Raw genomic sequence first — 22,005 nt, 5'->3', positions numbered from 1 at the left:
TACTCTACATGTTGATGTTAATTTGACTGTTAATGTAAATTCACATCTTTTTATGAAAACAAGAGAAAATCAATTTAGGTTGTAAAAAAATCAAACATGTATCCTTTGTATCCTACTTATAAAAGTACAAAGCTGTCTGAAGAAAAAATTCTCACAGCTGAAGACAAATCTCCATTTTTCAACAACTTTCTGTTTTGACATCGTACGTGGATCTGCTTGATTCAGACAGGTACACACGGATTTCTCTGCAATGATATCCTGAATTTTGCATAAGATGCTGAACCTGTTAAACTATTAATAAAAACATGAATTTCACCTTTACTGTAATAAAAATTCGGCTTTGATGAGTCATAACTGTATTGAAGCATTTTATTAGAGAGAAATTTAATAAAATTACAGTATTCTGAGGGAAATCATCTAAAAATTGCTGCTGGATGTTGTGTCAAACATCACCTGACCTCTTGTTTTTGATAAGCTACTTTTACAGATTTTTATCGCTCTGGCTGTAACTCCAGGTGATAATTTGATAGCATCCATTACTTCCGGTTTCTGCGGGCCTGCAGCTTGTCAGGCTCTGCTTTAATTTATGGGCTGAGCGACAGCTGGGCTCCATAAACAGAGACATGTTCATTTCCTGCATTCTTTAAAACAATCTTCCTCCTCACTCAGGTTAAATAAACCTCCAACCTGCTCTTCTGGTTACCTGTGCGTCTGCAGAGGATGTGGTCCTTCCTCTCCTCTTCACAGGGAATAATTTCCACAGTCGTCCCCAGAGGAAAGTCGCCACCAGACACACACTCCCTAATATCCAAATGTCTTTATCCTTCAGGAAATTCTCCATGTTCCTCTCCCTGACGTCTGCCTGCACCGGCTGTCTGTCTCGCTCCTCGGGGCCACCTGTGGCGAAGGACTGTCAGGTGGCAGCAGGTTGTTGACATGGAGCAAACAGCGGGAGCTTGTTATGAAATCGCCGGGCTCCTTTGGCTCTGCATTGAATGCTTAATCTCTTACTCACTACGAGCTCAGACAAGAAGAGGGTCTGTGCTGTGAAGCCGCCTGCCCACCCAGCCAACCAGTCACCCTCCACCCGGCGTCCTCCCTGCCTCCCACCCGGGACCTAAAAGGAGAGGACACGCTGTCTCCGAGACGAGAAGGGGACAGGTGGTGTTGGGTTCAGGGTGTCGTTGCTGTACGCAGAATCAGATGCCTGCTGCTGCTGCGGCTGGTATGTTAGTGAGACCCCTGTGGTATCCTTTAACTTCAGACACAGCACTTCATGCATGCATACCCTGAGGTTTATATCTGTCCTGCAGAAGCCTTCCTTTCTCTGCTCAAAAACAGCCTCACACACGCCTCTGAATCACTGCAGATTCTTACAATGGCAAAGCAGCCGACAAACACGCTTACATGTAAACAAACACCTGCGTGTGTGGCTAAGTTTATCTGCCCTGAGGGCACGTGCTGCTGCTTCAGCTGGTTTTGATATGCAGCACTGAGAGCAGGACACAGACAGAAAGAGATAACTCAGGATTTACGATCCATTATTTCTGTGAGGAGGAGGAAAAGGGGGTCATGTTTGAGTCTTCAATGAAACCCTGGCTTTGTCGCTGAACTGTGACTGCCTTTGGGTGTGTGTGACTCAGAGTCATGTAGAGATAAATGATTTTAAACCACATAGTAGAGCGTGACCACTGCACTCGAGCTGATCTGATCATCTTCCCTCATTCCCAGAGTCACAGTTTCACTGAAGTGTGACATATGAGCAAAACATGAACTAATCATTGATAAAAAATTTGAAAACCTTTGTTTTCATTCTTTGTTTTTTCATTGACTGAAAAATAAAGGATAAAATTACTGTCTACAAAAGTAAAACATTCTGTTAACAGCCAGAAGAGGCCAAGTTAACCAGAAATTTAGTCGATTACATTTATATCTTGGTACAAGTCGTATACCAGCAGGGGTGTGCACAGAGGGGGAGCAGGGGGGGCCCATTTGTTGAAAAAGACACCCTGAAGGCCTTCTTGGGAGCCAAAACACTTGATAAAAAGCAACCTCAGGTCTGAGAATATGAGAAAATGCTGAAGTGCTAAAATCTGCTGTTTCTCCAGTGTTTGCTTGAGGCTGGCTCCGGAAGTACCGGAAGTCACAAACACACCAAGCCAAAAAAAATTGTTTTCAAAGCAGAAATTAACCTATTCACAGCCTGGTTCAAAAAACGTCTCCTGTCTGAGTCGCTAATATCACTATCAGCACACACTGTACGGGTGATTTTTTTTAAACTCGGCCGTTCAGAGGATATTAAGAGCGCGAGCACGCCCAATCAGAGGCACAGCTCAGGGTCACCTGACCGACAGGCCGACAAGTGTTCTATAATTTTTTCCAACACTGTAGCCAAAAATATTGCTAGGATTTATAGTGAGCTCTTAATATTTCATGTTTTAAGATTTAGATGTAAGGATTAAACAACTCGGAAGCGTGCATTAGACCGTTCTAAGGCACGACGTGGAGTGGGAACACCACTACCCGCAGCGGAGTGGTGTTACTCCGCGGAGTAACTGTTGCTGTATCAGCCAATAATGGCATGATCTCACACCGATCACTGCTAAAACAACAGTTTGCTACTGTATGAAAATGGCGTGGTTATGTGTTATTTTGAAAGGCATTATTGAACTGGCTCGAGTGGGCCGGTGGAGCTCAAAGTCAGCTGACCTGGAGCCTTCAGTTGCACTTTGAGCCTGCGTTTGTTGTCTGTTGTCCGGTCTCTGGGGCTCTTTCTAATTGTCTTTTGTCATCCTCAGTGAGAATGAATGTTGTAATCATCCAGATTAATATCAAACATGTTTGAAAATTATCGGGGCAGCTCCGACGAGTCTGTGAGACGATCGATGGGCTAAAGATTCATCTGTCAACCACTCACACTAGAAGATAATCTTGGCTGAACGTCGGGGTCGATTTTAGTCCCCGACCAGATTTCTTCCCCAATTGTTGGGAGGACCGAATCTGGGTTTAATCGGGGCGAGAATCCTGTAGTGCAAGCCAGGTTTTATAGAGACGGGGCCCAGTAGGAGCGCATGCTGGTCTCTCATGCGTTGAAATGTGTGTGAGGCGTTGCTATGGTAACGCGCACAGCAGAGTGATACAACGGTAATTTAACTTGCCAAACTAACTGTCAACTGGCGTGCATTAGACCAATCTAATGCACGCTAGTTGACATTGGAATTCTCACTGACCGTGGTATAATTGTAGTTAATAGATTTTAGGAAGCCACTTCAGGCAGGTTGTCTAAATATAGCTTTTTACACCATTTGACAGTTTCAAGAGGCTTTAAAGCTCCTGTGGGGAGTTTTTGATTCTACAGTTTTGGCGCCCCCTGTGGACAAAGCAGTAAATTTCACACCCTAACTGATTTTTTTTTTTTTATCAGTCATTTGTATCACTGACTGAAAATCTTTTCTGTAGAGTAATTCCTAAACAGTAATAAAAGTCTTTTTAAAGAGGGCTGTCAATCACCTGGTGTGCCACCTACCCCCTCACAAAGGCTTATGGTACGGCCACACCAAATGCAAATTTGCGGCGTGATTACATACAAAGTCAATGCAAAGAGGTGTTTAGACGCCGATTCGCCTCGGGCGGCACGTTTGGGGCGTTTGGAGTGTTCACGCGTTCACGCGTTAGGGCGGTAGACGCGAATTCGCTCGAGTTCAAAATATTGAACTTTTGACACAAATTCGCGTGAAGGCTTGCCATGGCCGCCAATCAGCGATGACATTCCCCCACGACATCACTGATTTGATGATGTTGGGGGGGAACCGCCGCTTGCTCCGACTCCAACTTCGCCGGAAGATGAGGAAGAAAACAATCTGTGTGGTGTGTCATCAGCCAGAGTTATGCGATACGACGTGTGTACTCTACAGAGACCGGGAAAAAGGATCAGGCTTGGGTGAAAGTCTCTGAGGAGACAGGTTTTGAAGGTAAGTTCTGTAAATATTCGTTTCCAGCTGGATTTGCCTGCACGGGTCATCACTGAGTCCGACTGAGTTTTCCTCAGTGGAGTTTTGAGCCTGAAAGAGAGGAGGAAAGAGCGGGGCAGGGGCAGAGCGAGGGAAAAGATGGAAGCTCTCTCCGGTCCTCTCTTTCCTCCACCCCTTCATTATCCCCAGGGAGACCTCCGGGAACATAGATTGGGGGTTCGGGGGATCGAGGATGAGGTTGCAGGGAACAGCCAGGTAGGGCTGGTGAATTACCAGGGAGAGGTAGCAGCCCTTGATTGTGATCTGCTTTCACACACTCTCCTGTCATGCTTTTGAAACCACAGCTCGTTGTTTTCAGATGCTCTTTTGGGCTTTCGGTCTTTAAATGAACGGGCTCTCTACCCCGCATGCGCAGGAACACGCTAACGCGCGTTGGCCCCTCAGCTTGTCAAAATAGTCCAGCGTCGAGAATGGGGCGTTCACATGGCACGCGACAGGCGTTTTGCACAAATAAATTTGAGAGTTCGCGTTTGGTGTGGCCGCATCATTATGGCTCTAAAAGTAACAGTACAGGAGTTTTCAGTCTTGTTGCTGATGGTCTTGTTAGTTTTTAAAGCTCATCAGGGGACAGGTTTGTCAGTTTCCGTCTGTTTTATGACCAGTTAAAAACTCCTCACAGGAGCTTTAAAGTCAGCTCAGTGTGGGCCTGATTTTATAAGCAGCAACAGGTGGGTGGGGGTCAAAGGTCACGCAGCAGGATCCCTGTGAGAGAAAATATTCCTCAGGGGGAATCTGAGGAGAACCTGCACAGAGATCTGAGTGACAGCGTTTGTTAATGAGGCCAGAGGATCTGATCTCAGCGTGGGATGGTTTGTGGTAATCAAACTACGAGGAGCATGAGACGGAGGTGTGAGCCGGACGGGGATCTGTAAAGCTCGGGGATCAGACAAACACGTGTTGGAGCAAAGGTGCAGATGAGGTCAGAGTTCAGACGCAGGGAGGGAGGGAGGTTAGAGAGCTGTTCGGCGGGCTCTGTGACAGCCTGATGATATCAAATTACACACGGAGCCCACGTGTATCTAGAATATTCTCCGGTGGTCACTTGGAAAGCGCTGCTGATTTACACGGTGGACAGAGGAGAAATTCTCAACGTAATGAAAAAATGCTCAGGATTTTGTTTACCTGCATTCTCAGCTGACAGTACGTGCTCTGAGACCAGACAGCTGGATAAACGGTTTTACTTCACAGATTTTAAATATTAGATATTTACTGTGTAAATAAAAGAAAAATTAACCAATTTGTTTGGAACTATGAACCTAGAGCCCAGATAAATCAGAAAAAAAAATCTTGATTTCAACATTTAATCCATCATCTACATGACTCTCTACCTCCACCTTGTGGCCACCACATCTGTGCACATCAATCCCATTCAGTTGATTTAAAGCTCCACTGCAGCTCCCCCTAGTGGTGGTGCCATATTCCACCTGCCTGTGCCGGCTGCCAACAGGTGCAGGGAGCTGGAAGAGCGTCTGCGGTGAGTTATTTCAGTTCTCTTTATCCCGGCTCTGCACAGAACGACGATGGTGGATCAGGATGAACACGGGCAGTAAAGCCTTCATGGGGTGTAATACTTTTATAGAGATGAGGACAGCCTGATGCAAGCAGAGTCCTGGAAATACTTTTGTTCAGTCTCTCCAAGAAGTCCAGAAAACGCTGAATGTCTGCGTCATTTTCTTCATGAAGCTTCTTTTGCTTTTTACCTGGGTTTTTTTTCTGTTACATGCAGCAACTTGTAATACAAGTAACTTTTCTCTTGTTTTGTTGGCAGATTTTTTTTAAACTTATTACAAACAATTAAGACCTCATTTTTGTCTTTTAATAACTTGAAATAAAACATTTTTTCTAGACTGGTCAGGTGAATGTGGCTCATATTAAGCCTAGAAAGGCATTTTCTACCAAAAATAAGAAAAAAGCACTTGATAAGATTTCCTTTTTTTGCTGTGCAGTCGAAGTCAAAATCTTAATGTTGAGTTTGTAAGTCGACTCTGCTTCAGTGTTTACAGACATTAAAGCAGTGGCGAACCGTGAGTACTACAGCTGGGCCTTCACCTCAGCCCTCACAGCCCAGAAAAGAAATCATCGCGGAAAAAAGTAGTTAACAAAAAACATTTTCATTGAATAAATATAATAAAAAAAGAGGCTTTACATAAAACAATGACTAACATTATGAAGTGAGTTTACAAAACTTTCTAAAATAACCTAAAATGATGAAGAAAATGTCTTTAGTTTTTATCTTTGTCAATCTGTGTCATACATAAACTCGTTACTTTTACCCATCGAGAGTACTGGCAGGCTGCTAACACTCCTGAATATGGAGGGAGTCTCCCATTTTTTAAACCTCTTCTCTGGCTGTTGTCCTGGCTGGTGATTTCTCCTGATTGTCCCCCAACTTTAAGTATGCTCCCGTGATCGCTAATATTTTTTTAAAGTGAATCAAGTCCCGTACTTGGGCGTTATATCGAAATCTCAAAAAATCACCCACCCCCTCCCTCTTAGTTGGTTTGATCCAAAGACGCTGCAGGAGACCCCAGAGACGGAGACAGATAACTGTGCTGCACTTGTTGATGAAGAGTTTATCAGAGCCTATTAGCTGTTTTCTATCTCTCTTTTTTGGTGTTGACATGTCATGACATGTCGTGAGTTAAACTAACGTAGCTCTGCTCTTACGCAGCATCCTCTTCAATCAGGAGAGTTTAGAGCAGCGTGAATCATATAGTGAGAAGGCTGACTCCAAAATAGTGAAACGTGTGTTGTTGTGAAGTTCTGTCTGTCTTCGGTGTGTGATGCGCATACGCGCTGCGTGTGTACGCGACAGCGCTCTGTCTTTAGAACAGGGGAGAGTTCAGGTGGAGGAGACTGACTGAGCCAGTGAAAGAGAGGAATAATTCAAACCACAATGTCCCTTACAGTGCCCGTGATAGATGAAGTATTAGGACATAAGCACTCGCACGAGCGCCCCCAGATGAATTTTTTACTCTCACACGCTGAAAAAATGCTAACAAGCTAGCCACAACTTCGCTCTCGTCTTCTGCCATTCCTCTCACCGTTCTCACCACTCTGCCCACTGTTCGGACTTCACGAAGGCCTATGCTCTTCTGTTTTTGTCCCGCCCCCCAAACAATCAAATCGTGATTGGTCAATGTTCCTGTCTCTCTCCAAACCAAAACACAGCCTGGCCTTCATGAAGTCCTAACCACTTAACGAGCCAGCAGACGGGGCTCCGATAGAGATAACATGTTTCAAGACAGTAACCCTTTCATTGCTGAAGTGAACTTTGCAGTACACTTAATTTTAAAACTTACATGAAATATTAAATGTATTTTATTCAACTAAATGAGAAATTATATATATATATATATATATATATATATATATATATATATATATATATATATATATATATATATATATATATATATATATATATATATATGATACGTATATTTTCGGTCCAGATTTTTTAAGGCCTTCTCTGAAGGCCTAGAAGTCCCTGAAGGTTCCCCACTGCATTAAAGTAATCAGTAAAGTAATCAAAACTGCAGCTGAAGAGATTCAGCTACTCATTCAGTTCAAGGGTGAACTTACAAGCTGTTACTATTTTGAAAATTCATGAGGAAATCCAGTATTTTAAGCTAAAAGCAAGTTTTGCAACCCAAAAGGAACAGTTACAATATTACAATAAATGCTTTAGGGTTTCTGATCCACCAGGAGGAGGAGAATATATATATGATGATTTCTCAGATTCTCTGTGTTTGTACCACTCTCATCCAGAAGCAAATGTAAAAACTTCATTTTTTTGAAGAGGACACAAGCCTGCAATTAAAGCATTGGGTCATGTCCACACGCAGCTGGGTATTTGCGAAACCGCGCATATTTTATTGCGTTTACACCTGTCATCCACACCAAACCGCAGCTTTACATCTCTAAAATCGACTGAAAACTCTGGCCAAGGTGAAGATTTTGGAAAACCCTGGTTTCATGGTTCCGTGCAGACGTCAATAAACAGAGTTTCCAGTTCCCAAATGTCACAGCTAAATGATGGGGACTCGTTCTGATTGGCTGGCACAGGTTTTATGTCAGGAAATCCCTGACAAATATGGGTTTGGCTTCCCCCGAGCCGCACTTTTTGGCGGATTTACCTACTCTGTGTAGAGAAAAGTATTTTTAAAACAAACAAGTGGGTGACACTCATTTTTGAAAATACCTGGCCTTAGAAGGTGATAACAGTCGCTGCGTCACTTTTTTATGATCCTGCATCAGGCCCAGGGTCATCACTTCTAACACCACTTTATATCAAATCTGGGAAATTTACTTTTTCACAATTTTTTTGCTGGTTTTATATCATTTGTCATGCTTTTCTCATCGATCAGCTGTCATGACTTTTTATGCAACTTTTTCATGATTTTTACTTTGGACCTTGGTTTCTTTAAAACACTGCATTTTTTTTTTTTTTTCTTTTGTGTGTTTTTTTTTCTGTTTTTATCGCATTACATTTGAAATATTTTGATATTTCACAATTTTCAGATCAAGTGTGTGGTTATTACTTTTACATGATTTTTCACCTCAGGTCCATAATTGTTACCTTTAACAATATTTTTGACATCATGAGCACATTTTTTTTGAAATTCCTTGCATGACTATTTGATAGACACAGATTGCAAAAAATATTAAGAAATATCTCTGATTTTCTGAGTTTGAGTGACTCTAATAGAGCAGCAAACAGAAAAATGTCTCCCAGGTGGTTGAGCTGTGAGTGTGCGCATCTTGTCTGAATTTTTGACTCTTTCATGATTTTCCACAGTCGTCCTATTTTGATGGGTTTTTTTTCCAACAAATATAAATTTCTAGACAACAGAAATAAGTGTCTGCTGTCCCAGTGTTTGTGTTACCTGTTGGTTTCCTCCCTCCAGCTCCACATGTTTGAGCTCCCAGAAGCAGCGCATGGTCTCCACCTTCTCCAGGTGTCGGTAGAAAGCCAGGCGGCCCAGACGCAGGCTGTTGCTGCGGTTACGGATGGCCTTCAGGCCCTCCATCTTTTCCACGATGGGCGACATGGGGATCGGAGGCGGGACGGCGGACATCGGAGGTTTCCCATTCTTTTTCCCGGAAACAGAATCGTTGCACAGAGTCTTCTTGTCCGACCTGAGGTGACAACGAAAGTGAAATTTTCATTTTAGAATCTAAACTGATTCACCCTGGGCATCCCTAACTCACAGGCAGGTTAAAAAAATGCACTTTTTTTTTTCCAAATGCCTGGCATTTACAAACCGTTTGTCCTGTTCAGAAGCTGTAAAAAGTGGCGTTATCGTCAAATTCTCAAATATCCAACAGCCCCTGAATGTATCAAACGTCACCAACTGCTGAAAAACGGCGGGAAAGAACGATGATTCTATGAGACTGCCGTCAACACCACGTTTCTTCACACGTCCTCTTTGAAAATCTGCAGAAAATAAACCGTTTGCTTTAGCTCAATTCTGTAAAAAACAAATAATTGTACACTCTTTACCGCTTTAGACAAGCCATGAATTATCGATTTATGTCCTGTATTTAAATCTGAAGAATTATTTGAACATTTTCTTTCCATCTTCCTGGTGACATGTTTCCGCTTGGGGCTGCTAGCAACAGTTTCTGTGTTCAAAAAATAGAATAATAATAATATCTTTAATTGCTCATTCTTACATAAAAAAAATAAAATAACAATATCTTTAATTGCACATTCTTACATAAAAAATGAAATAATAATAATAACTTTAATTGCACATTCTTACATAAAAAATAAAATAATAATAATATCTTTAATTGCACATTCTTACATAAAAAAATAAAATAATAATAATATCTTTAATTGCATATTCTTACATAAAAAAATAAAATAATAATAATATCTTTAATTGCATATTCTTACATAAAAAAAAAAAAAATAACAATAGCTTTAATTGCACATTCTTACATAAAAAAATAAAATAATAATAATAACTTTAATTGCACATTCTTACATAAAAAAAAAATCTTTAATTGCACATTCTTACATAAAAAAAATAAAATAATTATAATATCTTTAATTGCACATTCTTACATTAAAAAAAAGAAGACCAACTTCCGGGTTGCCTTTTCCGCTATGTGTTGACGATATGGTGTGCTCAGTCCCTGCAGGTGGGTACTCTTGCACAAAGTTGTTACAGTCTCTGCTTGTTTTTGTCCTACATCAGTGTGGAAGTCAGCTGTTTGTGTTTTGGACAGTTGATTGGTCCAAATACGGAAAGAAATTTGAGGACTTCAGCCTGAGCTTTAGGGATCCGTGAAGGGAAAACTACTAATGAAGGAAATATTCAGCAGTGTCATTAAAAAGCAGTTAATTAGAATCATCTTCGCTTGAATCAGAAGACTATAAATACCCGTCTGTAAATCCATCAGCATTATCTAACACACCGAATAAATCACTTCAAAGATCAGGTCACGGCTTCGCATCCATGCAACCATCTTGTAAATCCACACTCGTATCAAACAGGCCTTGTTGCTGCTTTGTAGCATTGCTTTGCTGTGGCCTAATGAAACCGGTGAATTAAAGGGATTCCTGCATTCACAGAAGTGGGATAACAAAATCTCCCCTCAAGTCCATTACACAACTTTAACGCACGCTGCTCAAATAGCTGAGCAATGAGTGCACAGCGTATGCTTTGATGGAGCTGTGCGGTGGTCCAGCGCCACAGTCATCCAAACTGTGACTGATGATGTGGGGGGGAAATCTGCGCTGACGCCTGCTGGAGACAGCTGGCTTTCTGCTGCGCTCTACCTGTTGGGCCTCAGGGGGAGTCATGGAAGATCACTGGGGATATTTATACCCCCAGAGTGTGAATGTCCTGCCTCTGCTTGACAATTACTGAGGTCAGAGCGTGGCTGTAGTTTCAGTGAAGTGTATGTGATGTGGGCTGCATGTTTGCAGCCAGCCTGTTCTTCAGCATCAGGGGCTTTCTCAGGGTAGGATTTCAGCTGCAGTGCTAAAACTGAAAGAGTGGCCAGGGAGGCACCTGTCACTGCTACTTATGCTCAGTTTTTACAGACGGTGATTTATGCACAGATTTCACAACTACAACTTCTTTATAGTCCATTTATAACTTTCATTCAGCTTGCCTGTTGAGGATCTCAGCTGCAGATGCTAAAAAGTGCAAATAACCAGACTGTTTATCAGCATATGTTGTTGCAGAAAATAAATTATCATAATGAAATTTTTAGGTTAATTTTAGTTCTTGCAATCAAGGAGAAATAGCAGCAAAGACCTGCCAAGCCAAGGACTGAAATACTGAAATGCATTTGCAGCAACTGTACGATCCTTCTGCAGATTGTCTGTCGTACGTGATATATCTTCCTGTCAGCACGTGGGTGTAAACTTAATGTCCAGAGAAGCCAGTTAGCCTATTGATAGATCCAAGCGAGCAGACACTGGAGTACCCTGATTTATGTAACTGAAGCTTAACAAGAGTCTACATTTTGCAGGATAAGACAAATCTCTCAAGTATGAGCAAAAATGACTGATAAAGCCACGCACTTCCAGCAGCCCTGCATCAGTTTATGTTCCTCTGATGATATTTGTTTGTCACATAAATGAAATATTGTGCAAAAGTTGAGCATGTCTCAAGTTTATAGCTCTCTAGGTTTATCCAGAAGTTTATGTGGCTGCAGTTCAAGCAGTTTCCTAAACAATTTAAAAAGCTATTGCAAACAGAATTCTGCTTAACTAATGTCTGAGGAGCAATCATGTTTTAACAGTTTGCTTTGTAGGCCTGTGTTTGTTTTGGAACTAATTTTCTTTGCACTGCAAAAAACTGAATCTTATCAAGTGTTTTTGTCTTATTCTAAGTAAAAATTCACTCGTTAGACTCAATATGAGCCACATTCAACTCAGTCCCGGGAAATGTATTGATTTTAACTATCTAAAGACAAAAATGAGGTCGGAATCGCTTGTAACAAGTAAAAAAAATCTGCCAAAGGAACAGGAAAAAATTGCCCCAAAATTTTCTTAAAACTAGAATAATGTCTTAATACAAGTAACTTTTCTCTTGTTCTATTGGCAGATTTTTTTTCAACTCGTTACAAGCAATTTGGACCTCATTTTTGTCCTTAAATGACTTTAAAAAAGACTTTTTTTCTGCTCTAACCAGTTGAATGTGGCTCATATTAAGTCTAAAAATAAGACAAAAACACTTGATAAGATTTAAGTTTTTTCCAGTGTGTTCAAGTCAAATTTTAACCAGATACAACAAAACAAGGTAAGGTACTTATCAGTACAGTTACGTAGCACTGTTGTTTGAAATGTAACTTCAAGCAAACATTGTTAGTTTTTACAGCACGTCAGTACTAAGCTTAATGAAGCGCTAATAGCTGCCCAGTGCTATGACGTATCTGTAGGCTAACAAGACAACAAGCTAACTGTCAGTTCATACAGTAGTTTAGTAGACGGCTATTGTAGCCTTACTCATAGTCCAGTGCTCTAAGACGTGTCTGTAATGTGTAACATCAGTAAATCCTGGTTACGTCCTGCCAGTCATCTACCAAGCAGAGCTAACGTAACCTCACTCTTCATTTTATTGATAGACTCTCAAGTTTGAACAGACCACTGCAGAATAACTGCTGACTGTGGGTTGGAATGAACATTAGCACAAACAGTTTAGCCTTTTTGCCTTCAGCTCGTGCTCTATCTCTCTCCTGTTTCTCTTTCTTCTGCTCTTCTGTCCTTTTTCTGTCTGACAGTTAGGCTCCAGTGTCCACCATCACTATAAAATTAATCACAGAAATCGTTTTCAGCAGAGAAAAACACAGGCCTGTCTTCTCTCTACTAAACTTTGTCAGCCAGCATGGTGTTGTCCTACAGACTTTGATATGCTGTAAATCAACCCAGTCCCGCCCAACCCGATCAGAATAACCTATACTGGTGCTGAAATCTCAACTACTAACGTTTAAAAGTAACCCCTAGTTACTGTTTTGTTTTATCACTCTCTGCTATAGGATCATAGTGCTATTGTGGCAGTGTGAGATAAAATTAACTCATTTCTTGTAGCATATCAGCTGTAACCTTCATGATGACAAGTGGTTGAAGCGTGTTGTTTGGGTGGTTCTTAGTAAGTTAAGATTTACTCTTCTTGGTGGTGGACAACGTTTTCTATACGGCACATAAATTACAAAATACCACCATGTTTTTGTCCCTTTCCTCAAGGAGGGAAAATAATGCTGGTATTTACAAGACAGAAAGATCATGTTTGAGTTATCTGCCATTGTGTGTGTGCACATTTTGAGGGTGTGTGAGCTTGTGTGTGTGTGTGTCTCTCTGCTGAACTGATGCCTTTCCAGTTTCCAGTTGTTTAAAAAAATAATGTGTAATGTAAATACTCCTTTAAATACTCCATAATTATCACATCATTAATGATTTTTTTTTAAACTTAAAAACATGTTACACTACTAGTGCTCTTAATACAACTGTTTCATAAGACAAATCATATATATTAATGTTTTGGTGACTTAAACATAATATTCTTGTTGCTGAAGTTTTGTAGCCTATGACAGGAATGGGCATATAAAAAGTAATGACCAAACCTAGCTTTCTGTCAACCTAGCAAGAGGCAAAAAATTAGAGTATAGTCCGGCCTTTAGCTTACTTTCTAGCAGTTAAAACTTGATACTTTAATATATTTAAACTAATAAGTTAAAAAAAATAAATTCCCTCTCGTACAGCATGCAAATAAAACATGAGCAATTCCTCGAAACCAGATAGTAAATTTGCTGTAAAAATCTGCTTTATTGAATGGGTGTGTATGTAGCTTCTGCGGCTTTTGGGGACAGCCCCAAGTGGACACTCAGGGAACTGCAGTTTTTGGCGCTTTAGCCACATAATTCCCAAGACTGAAGGTTGTTGCTTAGTTTAACATCTTAACAGTAAATGAATCCACCATTTTTTTCTTAACAATGTATTTTCCAGGCATTTTTAATGTATATATAAAAACTGACATATCTAAAGAGACTTCCATGTTCACTCATATAATCAGTGATTCTCACAGTCCCCTACATTAATGCTTTTTATTTTAGAGGATACTTATGCAACAATATTCTACAACTTTGAAATTATAGAAAGTGAATTCTTCTCCTTCTCTAACTCCCCCTCGAGACACAACAGTTGTCTGACCCGGCCACCACCCTGCCTGTTTTGCAGGAAGCCTTTCAAGAACTCTGATGCCTGTTTTGACGCTGTCGGCTGCAGCTGAGATGACTTGCAGCTCTGGAGAGCCGTGTCACCCTGTGAGACCTGGTGACCCGGGTCACTCACTTTAAAGGGCTTTATTTTGGGTGCTCAGTAGCACAGGGCGAGGGTCAAGGGGCACACTACCACCAGAAATGGAAAACCTCCACCAGTAAAAAACCATTAGGAGGTGGGAGCTGTCACAGCGCTGGTCGCCGGGCAGACGGGGATTAAACCTGAACACAAAGCTTTCCATTGTGGTCACTTTGACTCATTGCAGTTGTTGCTTTAACCACCGGTTACATAAGGGTGTTTCCTGTGGTATGCAGCTCTGTTTAACGTATGCATGTACGCTGGTAGCCAGAGTGCCGCTGTCCAAGTAATGCTGTAGTTTGTGTCTGTTTACTTTGCCTGGCGGCCTCTTCTAATCCCCCTCCATAAAACGTCAAGGGGGGATTCCTATCCATCTTCTCCATCATAATCCCTCCGTGTAACTGATAGGAAGATCCGCATGTGTCTCATAACTCTTCAAGTAGCCGTGAATCATGAAAGCTCTGAGGACCGTGCGGGTCCAACAGGCTGCGTTAGGACAGAAAAACGAGGGATCCCCCGTCTAATGCCAAATGTGCCACAGGAGGAAAGTGATGAGTTAAAACACACAGGCATTCAATATCCCACAATCTATTTATACAGCTATCTGTGGAGGTTATCAAGGGACAGGAAACACAAGCACAAGAGTGTTGAAAAGGAAGATAATACACGGTGGAGAGGCAACAGTCTGGATGTTTCCATATTATAACAGTTTCATCAACAGCTGAGGATGAATAGTCACCAACAAATTACACAAGATGGGGTCAATAAAGAGTGTTAAAGGAGCAGCTGTGAAATACAACGGTAACAGGTGACGCTGGAACACTCCTCTGTGTCACTCTTCTTTATGTCTTACAAAGGTCCCAAAATGGCTCCAGGGCAGTGGAGTGGAAATAAACAGGATGCATGAAAGGAAAGAGGGCAAGTGCTGACGTACTGAAAGTATACTGCGTGCTAACAAATCTAAGCTAAATATAATGAAATAAGGAAGAAAATATCTTTGGTTTTTATCTTCATTCATTCATTCATTTTCTATACCGCTTATCCTGTGTAGGGTCGCGGGTGGCTGGAGCCTATCCCAGCAATCATTGGGCGAGAGGCAGGGTACACCCTGGACTGGCCGCCAGTCAATCGCAGGGCTGGTTTTTATCTTTGTCACGGAATTTCCTGCACTATGTTTGAGTCGTCTGGATGGATAAAAAAATGCAATGAAGAAGTTTTATATAGACAAGAAAACAACCTGAGATTAATGTTAATGTCTCTTTAAGACCCACAAAAGTAAATAAGACCATGAGCAACATTGTCAGGTGATTTACAGATGCTTACACCGATGATGTACTTAATCTTGTTTGTATTTTTAAGTGATAAGTGAAAAAAAAAGACATTTTTGAAGATTAACTTCCACTCCTTTTCGGATATATGATTTATTTAATCACTTAATATGTTCTATTTTTTTTATTTTTTATGTATTTGGATTCTGCAGAGTATTTTTTGTTTGTTTATTATTATCAATAACCAACATTATCAATATTATTACTATATTTTTAGTACTATAATTGTTATTGTAATACTTCAACTTCTCTGGTTAAAATGCCAACAACAAGGTAACCCTTTGTTGGACAAAAAGGTCAAAGTGAGGTTTGGAAAGCCTTTAAAACTTAACCAAAGTGTACAATTTTGTTGAATTAAAAAAAGCAATTCCAACTTTGTCCACAGGGGGTGCTACAGTCATCACAAAAATAAATTTCTTTACAGAGGCTTTAAATCAAAATTTAAGTACTTTTGCAACTCTTTTTGACCAGTTAATGAAAATAAAGTTATATCTGACCACTTGGAGTTACTCATCTGTGTTTCCAAACTGTGCTTGTGGAATCACGGCAGCAGAAATCAAAATTGATAAACAACAAAAAACAAGATTAGGATTGCTAATCTGATTTATTATTCTTATTATTATGACTATTAATGACTTATAAGTTGTGTCTGAGCCAGAGCTACATCTGTAAGCTTCTCATGTGTTGGCGGATCAAAGATGGTGGCTTTTTGCATGATTTGGAGTTTGGATTTGATTTTGTGATGATAATCAAACACACTCCTTATCAATGCAGACTCTTTGTTCAGATACATTTGAACATTTGCTTTTCATTATTGAAGCACAGCTGTAAACATACTGATCTGTTACATCCATAAAAAATCTACACCTAAAGGCTGAAATACACCAGATGCATCACTGGTCCACCTCGGCTCTGTCATGGTACTGGATCATCTTGGTTTCCATTCAAGTCAATGTGTCACCTTACACTGGATCCCCTCCATTGCAGTCTGGCTGTGGCTGGTGGGTGTTGTGACTGGGTGGAGACAGACTGGAGAAGCATCTGGTGCATTTCAGCCATTGTACTTTATAAATCAATCAAGCCACCTTTATCACTACCAATGACTCATTAACCCTTGTGTTTGTTTTTATTGTCTTTCTTACAAGACTTGAACTTTGGTGAAAATCAGATCTTGAAGCGCCCCAAACAGTCAACATGAATTTAAATCTTCGTCACCATGGTAACCGTATGATGAACAATTGTTAGCATGGCCAAACCATAGACTGTAAGAATGGACGTCAAAAACTGCTCCCCCTGGTGGCTGGCTGCAGTATAGGTAAAAAAAAAAAAAAAAAATCCATCTCCCCAGTCATTCTAGATGGGCTGTGGTCAAGCTCTCATGTCCGTATGCTGTGGTGATTTAAAGTTATCATTTGGCTGCTTTGTATTCAAGTCCTCTTTTTACAGAAAAGCTTTGTTTTCATTAGGTAAAAAATTAGGTTTTATGTTAAACTATGATCTACAGCTGCTGTTCTTGTGTATTGTAAAATATGTCGGGAGGGAGAGCCAAGAAAGAAAAAATAATAATATTTTTGTCACCCAGCTCCACTCAGATTCTCCCAGAATCCCTCACAGTCTCTACTGCGCAGACTCTGGCTGCACAACTGCTTCAATGGCTGCGTCTGTGACGGGGTATTTTGGGTTCAAAACCGTATAATGATAAAAGGCGGAGCCACGCTGTCCACTCTATATACAGTCTGTGGCCCAAACTCAGCAGAGAAGAGGAGGTGACAGAAAAAAATGCTGTAAACAGTGTGAAGAACTTCTTCTTCTCTAGTTTAGTGCTGTGGTAGAGGTGCGTTTGTGAGACACTGCCCCCTGTATGTTGGGCCATGAAGAATGTTCCTGTTGTATTTTCTGCTGCTGGGAGAAGAACAACACATTTGGAGGAACTTTTGAATATGGACAGCCTTCAACGCACTGTTTTATCGCCCGGCTCCCGAACAGATCCTCTGTGTTCAACACCTACAGATCAACAACAGCAGATGTGCTTATTTTTTTTATTATCAACAGCTGCTCACGGTGAAAGTGTATAATTCCACTTTCACCTTACTCTAGACCAGTGGTCACCAACCTTTTTAAGCCCGAGATATCTTAACCCAACCGGGATGAATTCAAGATCTATACCTATTGACGGTTTGAGGAAAAATGTAAAACACAGGATGTTTTTCCAGTTTTAACGAGCCTAGATGTATGAATTATACTTAAGTCCCTCGTATTTAAGTTTCAGAAGCTGTTTCGCTTACCTGCAACTTTTCCAGCCGTAGTTAGCATTTGTCTATAATGTGCTATGGGTTGAAACTTCATCATGCGTGATGCAAAGTCATTCATTTTTTACTCATTTACAAGATCTACCAGGGAAGTTTCAAAGATCGACCGGTCGATCACGATCGACGGGTTGGCGACCTCTGCTTGAGACAAACCCAGTTGACTTATGTTGTCAGGGTCACTCTCAGGAAAGCGTAAAAACGAGAAGGTAGCATACTGTTTATTCTTTCATAGCACATGGCTTGATTTTTTCAACTCCTAATGAAAAACAAATCAACAAAACAAAGCAAGAGTTTCTGTGGTGGCTGTAACTTCTCGCAGGATTAGTCTCGATTTAGTTTTGACAATCTGGATATTACAAAGCAGAGGTAAAGTGACAATTAACAGAGCATAAACCCTCATTTTAAACTTAGTCCACGTCTACCTTTAAAATCCAGATTATCTATTTTCGTCCGACACCGCAGGGGGCTGTCTGTCTCAATCCGAGCCGGTGTTGAATGACAAACCCAGCTTGAATATTGCACAATGAGTCGGGGTGATCCAGTTCACGCAGCTTCTTGTGAAGTTAAATTTCAGATATCATCTCCGTGTCTGCTTTGTGTATCTGCTGCGAGGTAAACAGTCACTGCGCTCGCTCTGAGCTGAGATAACATGAAGAGGTGTGTGGTGTGTGTGTGTGTGTGGTGGGTGTGGGGGGGCACATGTGCCGAGAGCACGTGTGCATGCGTACATCCATGTATAATGTCTGACTTATGTAAAAGTGTGCTCTGTTTATTACATGGTACAGAAACAGCAACTGGGCAGATTAAGGAGCTTTTTACGGTATCAGAACTGGGAGAAGGCCCCAGTGGGAGGGGCCGGTCTTGAATGCACAGAGTGGGTGCTGGCTCTCTTGGGGGGCCTCTGTTGTCCCGGTTTAGTAGTTGCATGGAAACAGCCATCAAAGCCTATAAACCATAGGAATGTAGGGGAGGTGTCTCTGAGTGTATGAAAGAGAAGAGATGACTCTAGGATCTAACTGTGGAGTTCAACTTCATCTTCACTCCTCCAAAGAAAGCAATTAGTGTAAAAACTGACCGTGAAACTCTCCTCCAAAACAGGAAGAAAATAAATTATCTCCATGGAAGGGAATCCTCATGTGACCGCAAGCACTTCTCAAATTAATCAGCATCAAATTAAGCCCGGTGACGGCTCGACACGCTAATATCAAGTGATCAGCAGGTTTATTTTTCTCAGACTTAAACCCGGCGTTCCCTCCTCTCCAGCCCTGCCAGGAGCCCGCGGCGGCTTGAAAGCCAAGTCCTGATCAACGTATCATCGCCATAGCTCTCTGGAGTGTCGAATGCAAATAGTTGGAGCGAGGGTGCTCCCTCAGGACGGAGACGGGATTTTTAACGAAGCTGGGTGACCCTGATGTTCTGCTGTAAGTGCTGTATACAATAAACACACACACAAACAAACTCTGAGGGCTCATGGGTACAGTTACCCCCTACACACACACACACACACACACACACATGGTGCACAGTATACAGAGAAATAACACACATATTCAGTTCCTGCAGCCGCTCTCATCCGTCTCAGCAGCTCAGCAACCTCTGCACAAGTGTGTAACTGAAGAGCGTCTGCTGCTCAATGTACTTTTCCATTTCAGCAAAGACAAAGCACGGCTCTTATTTTGGTCTCCTGCAGATTGAATTGCGCTCTGCTTTGTGCCAAAACTGCACTTGAAAGTGTAATCTGAGATTTTAATTTCATACGGGACAAATTTATGTTTTATTTTGTTCAATTCTCTTGAATAAATCTGCAAAACAACTCTGACAGAAACACTTATAAGTTCTTTAAATTTGAGTTCTGCAAAAGTAGAAATCTAAAACTTCCTTCTGACTTGTATTTTTTAATTTCTGGGAAATATAAATTGAAGGTGGAAAGTTTTCTGTCTTTTCAAATCAAGCCGAGAGTCAACACGCACGAGGTAAATCATAGCGCCGTGTAACCTGACAAGTAGCACTTTGCACCGAGCGTAAGTGACACCTCAGGAAAAGAGGTGTTAGAATGCAAAACATGAACAATATGCACGTTAAACATCGCTCTGCCTCTCTGAGGAATAACACACACCGTCAGTGCATGCAGGTAAAACATGCCTCTCTGTAAAAGCTGATTAGTTACACCAACAAACTCACCCCTTGTAGCTGGGCACGTTTGCAATCACCAAAACCTTCTTCTCCTTTCCCCCCATGTCTCTCATGGGTGTGATGGAGTCCGTCTCTCCAGGTTCCCCTTCCTCCTCTGCTGGTTTTTAAAAAGTCCTGGATGCTCTTCTCCTCCTTCTATATGGACCAGGCAGCTGGGACAGTCTGATCCAGAATGGCTCACAGACAGACAGACAGATGAGGACAGACAGTTAAATGGGAAGCTCTGGCTGCTTGTAGCTATCTGCAGTGGGAGCCACAGACGCCGGGGGATAAGCACCAGATGGGGGCGGGTGAGGGACAGAAAGGGTGTGTGGTGGAAGGAAGGGAGGGAGGGGAGGGGGGGGGGGGTCTGCTCAGGGACCCAGGGACCACAAGCGGGGACAGAGCAGAGGAAGTGTTCCAGGGAATGTGGCTTGTTATAGTGGAATGAGAGGAACGCCAGAGTGCCATGTGTTTGTGCATGAGGAGGGATGATAGACTGAGAGGGGGAGAGATACAGAGAGGGGGAGGCAGAGGGTCTGGGGGAGAGGGACAGAAGATAAACCAGGTTTGAGCTTAAGAGAAGTCCTACTGAGCAATGTAAATATTTCAAACAGTCAACAAGAAAGCAGAGGGAACCAAAGCTCAAACATGTCTCGATATTTCAACCCACGTAACCACACTTAACTGAACCTGAGTCAAAACCAGTTAAAGCTCCTATAAAAGAATCTGCAGATGAAAGAAAAACCAGATTGATTTGTATCAATCTGGCTTCAGGTGTGACCACTCCACTAAGGCCCCGTTTACATGACGCCGAAAACGGTAGATTCCGCAAACATTTCGTTGCGTTTTGGCCTTCCGTTTAGACGAGACCACGTTGCGTTTTCAGTGAAAACGCAAACTTTTGAAAACGCTCCCCAGAGTGGAAAGATCTGAATCCGCTTCTCCATCCAGCTTCATGTAAACACAGAGCGGAGCGTCTCAGGGTGAAACGCTGACGTCACCGCATGCGCACTCGCAGTTTCAGGTGAAGGCTCCGCGCTCAGCCACATTTCCAGTTGAGCCAGTAGGTGGCGGTAATACGCGTTATGGTTGGATCGCCGACCGTCTCACACAACAAAACGGCAGAAAAAGAAAGAACAGAAGAGGAGACTTGTCCTCCTGGAGTCATATGAACGCGGATCGTTTTCACGCCGTCCTCATGTAAACGCAGGTGGCTTTTGAAAACGCAAAGGAACAATCGTTGCGGGAGTCTCCGTGTAAACGGGGCCTAAGACTGGACTCCTGTCTATCCCCAAATCACTGCGACTGGCTCGGGCTCCCGGACCTGTCTGCTGCCTTTGACGCAGTAAACCATCAAATTCTTGTTATATTTTTAGGATTTATGTTTTCATTTTTGTATCTTATAAGTTTTTCATAATGTGACTGAGCTCACACAGCTTGCTTCACAAGGTTTTATATTCAAATAGTTGGAGAAGTAAGAGAGTAGATGTTCCACTGCGCAGCGGCAAGGTCACTCTACTGATTCAGGCCCCGTTTACACGACAACGTTTCATCCGAAAATGCTAAAAACGCAGTGAAAAGAATCTGTGTTTACACAGATATCCTGAGGGACTGAACACACTGCAGTAAGCATGCCAGGCCTGTAGGTGGTGCTAAAGCTGTCTTGTCCTCAAGCTGCTTTTGGTAGATCTCCACTGAAGTTGAGTTGGGCCGATCATCTGGTGTGTTGGGGAATGCTAAGAGCAGAAGTGGAGCAACATATGCTCATTTTGTTAAAGACAGTCAGCAGATTGAGCAGATTGAGCAGCACAGTACAACATGGTAGTACTGTTGTTTTGTTC

The 22,005-nt window shown here is 41.9% G+C and overlaps 1 protein-coding gene across 2 annotated transcripts in view; it reads right to left on the bottom strand.

Moving 5' to 3' along the window:
• The window catches only part of mylk4b (myosin light chain kinase family, member 4b), a 58,905-nt gene extending 38,592 nt beyond the window's left edge, over positions 1 to 20,313 (bottom strand). Inside the window, exons 1-2 of one of the 2 annotated variants that reach the window (XM_074668314.1) lie at positions 20,171 to 20,313; positions 8,921 to 9,173 (exon numbers count right to left, since the gene is read on the bottom strand). In XM_074668314.1, the coding sequence (XP_074524415.1) occupies positions 8,921 to 9,173; positions 20,171 to 20,235 (318 nt within the window). In that variant the 5' untranslated portion in view covers positions 20,236 to 20,313. Of the gene's footprint in view, positions 1 to 703; positions 888 to 8,920; positions 9,174 to 20,170 lie in introns of those variants that run through there. The other variant, XM_074668315.1, reaches the window with a different exon arrangement.
• Positions 20,314 to 22,005: the final 1,692 nt, after the last annotated feature.

This window comes from Halichoeres trimaculatus, unplaced genomic scaffold (genome assembly GCF_033239565.1).
Source record: "Halichoeres trimaculatus isolate MK-OKI-2021-1 unplaced genomic scaffold, fHalTri1.1 fHalTri1_scaffold_4, whole genome shotgun sequence".
In the NCBI taxonomy this organism is placed as follows: Eukaryota; Metazoa; Chordata; class Actinopteri; order Labriformes; family Labridae; genus Halichoeres; species Halichoeres trimaculatus.
This window is presented reverse-complemented; position numbering and strand designations above follow the sequence as displayed.